At 38.3% G+C, this 7,891-nt stretch overlaps 1 protein-coding gene across 1 annotated transcript; it reads left to right on the top strand.

The window, feature by feature from the left end:
- The first annotated feature begins 3,004 nt into the window (after positions 1-3,004).
- psmd14 (proteasome 26S subunit, non-ATPase 14) lies at positions 3,005-7,149 on the top strand. The gene is made up of 11 exons (XM_004067088.3): positions 3,005-3,130; positions 3,753-3,809; positions 3,948-4,019; positions 4,092-4,211; positions 4,395-4,465; positions 4,582-4,732; positions 4,827-4,934; positions 5,675-5,749; positions 5,830-5,955; positions 6,681-6,743; positions 6,979-7,149. Exons 2-11 carry the CDS (start codon positions 3,762-3,764, stop codon positions 7,075-7,077), a joined length of 933 nt encoding a protein of 310 aa, XP_004067136.1. The 5' UTR covers positions 3,005-3,130; positions 3,753-3,761; the 3' UTR covers positions 7,078-7,149.
- The last annotated feature ends 742 nt before the right edge of the window (positions 7,150-7,891 follow it).

The raw sequence follows: 7,891 nt of genomic DNA, 5'->3' as shown, positions 1-7,891 counted from the left end.
CACCTACTACAGACCGAACCAACTCTGCTTCTGCGGGGTGTCCCGCTTCGGCCGAACCGCGTGACCGCTGCATGGAACCTCCATGTTTCGCTTTGTTTTGTAAAATACTGCTCTAAAAGATGCTTTTAACCGAATTAGAAACTATTTGTATATAACTACTTTAGGTTTTACCAAATATTGGACCTAACAGCCATTTAAGTGGAACCCTCCCCGCTTTTTGAGTTAATGTCGTCCGCACATACCAAGCATTCCTCACCCCCGCCTCCTCCGACCGCACGCGCGCGCGCGAGCGCGACCACACACACACACACACTCTCTTCCTCTTTATGCCCTTCCCCCAACTCAACATACATGTCAGAATCAGGATGCAATGAAATATAAGCAGTCGCCGGCCCGGTCAGAAGGTCAAATTCCCCCCCATAAACCCACCAGTGGGAGGGAGGGGATTAATAAACAAAACAGCGTGCAAATATTGGCAAACAAAGGAACAAACCCCCTTTACATTCCTTATGATCTTTCCCTCTCTTTGATATGCAGCCACCGTCTATAGGCTCCATGCATGCAGATCATGTGACATAAATGTTTAATGGTGATGAAGCAGGGGGCACTTTTAACTTGATGAACCTGCAGATCAAAAGGGAACATTCCTCTTTCCACCTTAAAGTGCATTTCCAGAATGCATGGGCCTGTCTGCTGTTTGAGAATGATTCCTGTAAGCATTTTACATGCATCCAAAAATGCATAACCACGTGTGAGGAAAAAGGAAGTGAGAGATGGATTCTCACTGAGTATTAATACGTCTCGCTGTCAACATTTTTTGAATGTTTGCTCTGCGAATAACTCTTTGAAACTGTAACAATCCATCTCATGTGTAACTCATCTGCCATTTTTTTAGTTTAGTTTAAATGGGTTACTTTGGTTAACAAGCTTGATTTGATGTTTTAAAAAGAAAAATGGAATGGAAGGCATTACATATCAGGAATCCAGATCTGTATTATAATCCTGTGCTTTCACAATAAATTGCTTTGGTAATAGGTTACACTTGTCCCAGAGACACTCAAAGGTGCATATATTGTCTAAAATACATGGTTATACATATATCACTACCTTTAACCTCTTGATGCCTGAATTGTTTTTCCAGCTATGAAAAGAAATGTTAAACTCATGTTTTTGCTTTCAATGACGTGCTAAATTAAATTATTTTTGGTGCCAAATTGGTTTGATGTATACTTGCATCAACAGATATACAAAAAGATACAGGAAACAATTAAATTGTGTTTTCTGTTTTTATAGATTCCACAGTTAGTTTAAAAAGTTAGAAACACTACTCACTTTGGAACCACAGTATATTGATAATTTATGAATCTGATAAATGCACAGTGACATTATAGATTGTATAAAATGAAGAATTGAAAAAATACTAAATAAACTTTAATGCTAGTATTTTTAACCTCATATATATATATACATTTATGCGGTGTGTTATCACTTGAAAAATATATGATACTTAGTCTAAAAAAATTAACAATAGCTAAAAGCTTTTTATTTGCTGTTTTTTTTTTTAAACAAGAAATCTTTTCTTCAAAATTATTTGGTCTTCTTGCTTTTTCCACAACATTAAAGGGTAAATAACATGAGTCACATGTGAGTCCATCATTTGATTAATTTATCAAAGCAGACAAGTCCGGTATAGATCTCTAACCTGAAATAAATTCAGAATTTTCATGGGTATATATTTACATCTTAATTAAAAGGCAGAAGAAAATTCTGCAAATGGAAAAAACCTCACACAATCACGTGTGACCGAAGCTCCCTTTCTGTCTTGTCTGCATAAAGATTCTTACTTTATCTTACATTATTCATCCTTTATACACTAACAAGCTCATGCCAGTGTTTGCCACCAGCAGCCATCGTGCTGCATGTCATGCTGGAGATTTATAAGGCAAACACTAGAATCCAAATCCCATCAGCATGCAAGGAGGCTCTTAAAGCATCAGATTTCTCTCCCCTGTTTCCTCTGCTGGCGGGATTAAAGTTTCAAGCTGGTTTTGTGTTTCAAGCACCTTCTGATGTGCCTAGGAATGTCCAGTTGTTCCTATCTAAATAATACACTTCAAATGGCGTCTTGTTCTTGTTGTTATTAAGCTTTGTGATTTTTGATTAGCAAGTCAATTACATCAACAGCACTGGTGAAAGGAATGATTTTGCATTGAATTAAATAGTGTGGAGTCATATTTGTGCCACTATGGATCTCAAGTAGCTCAGGTTCTGGCTTGTTCTGAGGAAGCAAATCCAGGTTGGAGGCTCTTGAATTCTGTTGAAGTATGTGGGGTCCTGTGGGTTTGAGGAGGGAGGGGCTGAGGAATGCAGATGATTATCTGTCGACATCCACCAAAGAATTTGGAAATTTTCCCTGGCAGCATCAGAATGCCAGCTGACCCGTCTGGCCCAGCAGCGCGGCTACCCCTCGGCAAAGAGGCACAGGTTTTGCTGCAGAGCTGCCAACTGTCTGGGGAAATGCATGAACTCAAACACAGACACTGTTTTATGAGCCTTAAGATGGTGAGGTTTGGCTGGAGCTTTGTGGCTCCTCTGGGATTACTGAAATGCTTTTGTGAAATATGAGACAAAGAAATATCAAAGAAAAGCTTTTTTTCCTATTTAGTAACTTAACAGCTGAGTGTTATATTTGTCTTTCTTAATGAAGAAGCTGCTTTTCTTTGGGAAAAAAAGTATTTTAAACAAAACAAAAAATTGAAGTACTAACCAAATAAATTAATAGCAGATGTCAAAATTATTTATATTAATATCGATGTTACCACTTTTCTTACTTAGCGTTTTTTTCATAAATTATTGGATTCAAACCAAGAGTTTGAAATGTATGAATGCATAAAGGTTGTCAATAAATAAATCACATTTTATATCCTAGTTGGATGTGACTCTGGCGTCATCTGCTGGCCAAATACTGTAACTGCAGATAGTGTGCAGCAGACGTCATTGTACCGGAAATAGTTTTTTCTTTTAGCGTAGAAGAAGACACTCGTTCTGGCTGATTCATTGTAGCTTGTTTGCTTGTACCGACTCTACACAAAAACAAACCTATCTAAGCTCCTGAGGGATTTGGTAACAGGTTAGTTTAAACAGATTTTAATCAAATACGTAAATCTAATCTTACAAACTTTCAGGTTAATTGTAGAACTGCATGCTAGTTTGTTTTGCCAAATGCGGTAGGCTAAGTTGGTATTAGCCTGCTAGCGCCTGAAGCTAGGTTTGGCAGCCAAGCAGCAGTGATAAAACTGTAAAACGAACACTTAATGTTTGGTTTTGCTTATACATTTAAGTCTAATTTAGTTAAGTGTTTGCATTTTATGTGTTTTCTATTGAAGTTGTGGTAATGTAGTGTACGTAGCCCTGTTTTTGTCAACGAAATTACTTGTTGTGTGGTGCTGAGTTGAATAGATTTCCTTTACATCCTAAAGTAACGATTCGAATTTAATAATATTTTTTTTGTGTAGTTCCACAATGAATTCTTTTTGTTGTTGTTAACATAAATGAACGTAACATAATCATGTCCAGATTACCAGCAAAAGAATCAAAACGTTTTTGTATTGAAATGCTTTAAAAATGGAAGACATCTAAGGGTTTTTCTTACTAAATTACTAGAGAATAGGGATTTGTATGGAAATCATGTCTGTTTTTGTTAGTAAGACTGTGGATTTAAAGAAGGATATGAATTTGTGTTATGTTTTTAGATCTCAAAGATGGACAGGCTGCTGAGGCTCGGAGGTGGAATGCCAGGACTCGGTCAGGTACGTTCAGACCTAAACTGTCTCCATATAAAGAAAACTACTAAAATCTTTGCAGCAAATTCAAATGACCTTCAGCTTGATTTTTGGTGGCTGTAACTGAAATCCTCTGCATACTTTGTATTTTTTTTTTTTTTTTAGGGCCCCCCAACAGATGCACCTGCTGTAGACACAGCAGAGCAGGTGTACATCTCCTCTTTGGCCCTGCTGAAGGTGAACACTCTCACCATCAGTCTGAAATCTGTGATGGCTTCCAACATCTCATGATGTTTTGCTTCTGATTAGATGTTGAAGCACGGGCGAGCAGGTGTGCCAATGGAAGTCATGGGACTGATGCTGGGAGAATTTGTGGACGACTATACAGTGCGAGTGATTGATGTGTTTGCCATGCCCCAGTCAGGAACAGTATGTATTCACCACAATGCCAAGATTATACCATATTTATGCCTATGTCTAGAAAGTACCATTCATTACGTCTCATGGTACAGCATGCATTATTGGGGAGCATTAGACTAGTATTGTTTTTTTAGATTTGGAAAGGTTGGTTTATAAGTTGATCATTTTTAACAATTGAATGATTTTTCTCAGGGAGTTAGTGTTGAAGCTGTGGATCCAGTGTTCCAGGCTAAGATGTTGGACATGCTGAAGCAGACTGGCAGGTATGAGAAGCTGCCAAATCCTCCATCGGTGACTCCAAATTGTTAAAGAATATGGATTTTGATCAAGAAATGACCTTCTAATGGTATTACCTCTGTTATCTTTTTAAACACGACAGACCTGAGATGGTCGTGGGGTGGTACCACAGTCACCCCGGGTTCGGCTGTTGGTTGTCAGGTGTGGACATCAACACTCAGCAGAGTTTTGAGGCCCTGTCAGAGCGAGCAGTTGCAGTGGTGGTTGATCCAATTCAAAGCGTCAAAGGAAAGGTGGGCGGAACTGGACTCTCATAAACTTGAATCACACATGCTTCATTCAGGAATGTGTTTCTCACTTTCTTTCTACCTTTCTTTAATTTTACAGGTTGTCATTGATGCCTTCAGATTGATAAATGCCAACATGATGGTGCTGGGTCATGAACCAAGACAAACCACCTCCAACTTAGGTCATCTGAACAAGCCTTCAATCCAGGTAAAGTCATCTTCACTGATTTACTAATATGGAATTTACTTTTTGGCTAATTCAAGAAATGTAAACAACTGGCAAAGTCCTTCGTTCGCATGTTGACACATTACTCACTTTAAAAAGGAACAAGTTGTTTTTAAACCAATGGAAGTAAAGTAAGTGATATTTGTATTTGTTTTGCTGCTCATCCAAGAAGCTTTTTCTTATATGAATACTTGCACTCCGATCACATTTTGATCCCAGAGGTCTTTTAACTATGATTATGCCATTTTTAGCCAAAATCTGTGTGGTTTTCTAGGATATAGTTTCTGCAGAGCGGCCATTGTATTTTTTACACCACAAATATGCTCTTTTTCAAACTTTTCTTTTAATCTGATAGATAGAAAGACAGACTCTCCAAAAAAAAAAAGATTTCTTTCCAAGTTTTCTAAATTTAGCACAGCTGCTTCTAAATACTACATTTTAATACAATCATTTAGTTTTCACCTACTGCCAGGTTATGCAGTGTTTCATCAGGACGTCTGTGCTTCAGATTTAGTGCTAGATTATTAGTTTTGTTGAATATTTTAAGCTTGTTTTCCCTAAAATCCTCTTGGTATAAAAAAAGATTCATTGTAGTCTAAGTTGTAGTTTCTTAACATCTGTTGTTTTACTTTTCCTTCATAAGAACAAGAAGGAAATAAAAGTTTCTGACGGAAATCTCCCCAAAGTCTCTGTGTCTGAGCTTAGCATTTCCTGTATTTCAGGCTCTGATTCATGGACTAAACAGACACTACTATTCCATCACCATCAATTACAGGAAAAACGAGCTGGAGCAAAAGGTCTGAGTCGGATTCATAATGCAGCCACTATTGGTAGTTTTTGTAGAGCAGCATCTGTAATAGCTTTTTCTTGTGCTCAGATGTTGCTGAACCTTCACAAGAAAAGCTGGATGGAGGGTTTGACTCTGCAGGACTACAGCGAGCACTGCAAGCTCAATGAGACCATCGTCAAAGAAATGCTGGAGCTGGCCAAGAACTACAACAAGGTACAGCTTCAAACTTTAGCTAACTCACAAACCCAGAAGGAGTTTTTCCAGAGACGTAGTTTTTTTATTCAGGTAGAATTGGCCTTAATGGGAGGTTAAAAATACTTTGAGTGTAAAAAGAGTTCAACAAAATGTTGTCTCAAGTCCCACTCTGATCATCTTTTGATTTGTTGTAAAAGCGTTTCCAGTGGTCTTTCTTCTTATGACTCTGCCGTTTTTAGCCAAATTCATAAAACCTGAGTCGTTTTCTAGGATATATTTTCTTCAGGGCGGCAGGAGTTCATTAGAAATTCACCTCAGAGTTGTGAGTGTGACTGGCGTGGAGTAAAACGCATCTGTTTACACGCTCTCCTGCTAGCTTACAGCCCCTCACAACTAACATGACCGGTGGAACAAAATGAGGAACAATATTGGAGCTATGCAGCCGCACAGCTTTGATCCAGATGTCAGCTCACTTGAGAAAAACAAAGATGTTCATGGATCTATTTGGCTACAAATGGATGCATCAGAATGGAGCAGAGCAGGGAGCTTGTGGCTTTTTTCCACAAACTGTGTCATATTAACAATGTGTTGAAATGCAGGCCTCTTTGCTGTTGTCCAATCTCATCCCATTTTGCTTCATGGACAGCCAGCAGCTCCAAACAGCACTCAGTAGCAGCAGCTCCACACCATGCTTCCTGTTCATGATGCTTCCTGACACCAACTTTGTCACCTTTTCTTTCCAGGCTGTTGAAGAGGAGGACAAAATGACTCCTGAGCAGCTGGCAATCAAGAATGTGGGAAAGCAGGTACATCAAGTATTGGTTATCCTATGAATAGATGAATATTTCTACTCAGTCCATGATGCTCATGCAACAGGGTCAGAGAGATCAGGCTGCATAAGCGGAGCAATAACGCATCAAATCACTTGAATGTGTCCTGTTTGTGTGAGTGCATGGGTTTAAGGTGGAGATCGATGAAGAGTTTAGTAGCAGCAGAATCCTCTTCATGATCACATTCATTATGATGTTGTCTGTTTCACAGGATCCCAAGAGACACTTGGAGGAGCATGTAGATGTTTTAATGACATCCAACATCGTTCAGTGCCTAGCTGCCATGTTGGATACCGTCGTTTTCCAGTGACGGCAGCGGTGCAACTGTTAATATGAACAACCCTGGACTTTGTTTTATATAAAATAAATATGTGTATGAAAATGTTGGTTTCCTGTCTCTTCACTTTGCCCACCAGTCAATAATAGTACGTTCTTTAAAATTGGAATATCATTTTTTAATCCCTTTTTATTTATGCTGATATTTACAGACAGTTTTGAGTTGGTTTGAATTAAAGTACTTTGTATTCTATAACGGGCATTTCCAGCTGACTAATATGAACTGAATTAACCCTCAAACTACCTGCTCAACCAAATGGTAAAGTACATTTAGAAAATATATTATTTGGAATTTTTCTCTTGTTTAGGTAGGTAAAACTATGATGAGGAAATTCTTTTGTCTGCAGCAGCGGTGTGGCATTAAAATGGTACAACAATATAGAAGAACAGAAAATAATCTTACACTACAATTAAATTACATTAAAATAAAAATACACACCAAACAAAAGTTAAATGACTAAAACAATAGAGCTATTGAGTGAATGAGTTTTGTCATTTGATGTTATCCCCCTAATAACCACTAGATGGTGAAACAGGAAGTCCAGATGGAAAAGTGGGAAATGTTTGATTAAAAAACATCTATAGAGTTGAAGCAAAGAGCTCAATGTTTTGTTTAACCCTTGTGCTATCTTAGATGACCCCACCCTTACATTGATATGTTATTCCTACCATGACAAAGGTGGAAAGATTTCATGTAATCCATGGACACCAGTGAAGATCACAAATCATTGAAGAAAAAAGGTTCAGCGCACTGTCTAGTGGGTCTAGATGACCCAACTTCCAATGTT

This window comes from Oryzias latipes, chromosome 3, assembly GCF_002234675.1.
Source record: "Oryzias latipes chromosome 3, ASM223467v1".
Classification (NCBI taxonomy): Eukaryota; Metazoa; Chordata; class Actinopteri; order Beloniformes; family Adrianichthyidae; genus Oryzias; species Oryzias latipes.
The sequence above is the reverse complement of the archived record's forward strand: the minus strand, read 5'-3'. Positions and strand labels throughout refer to the sequence as shown.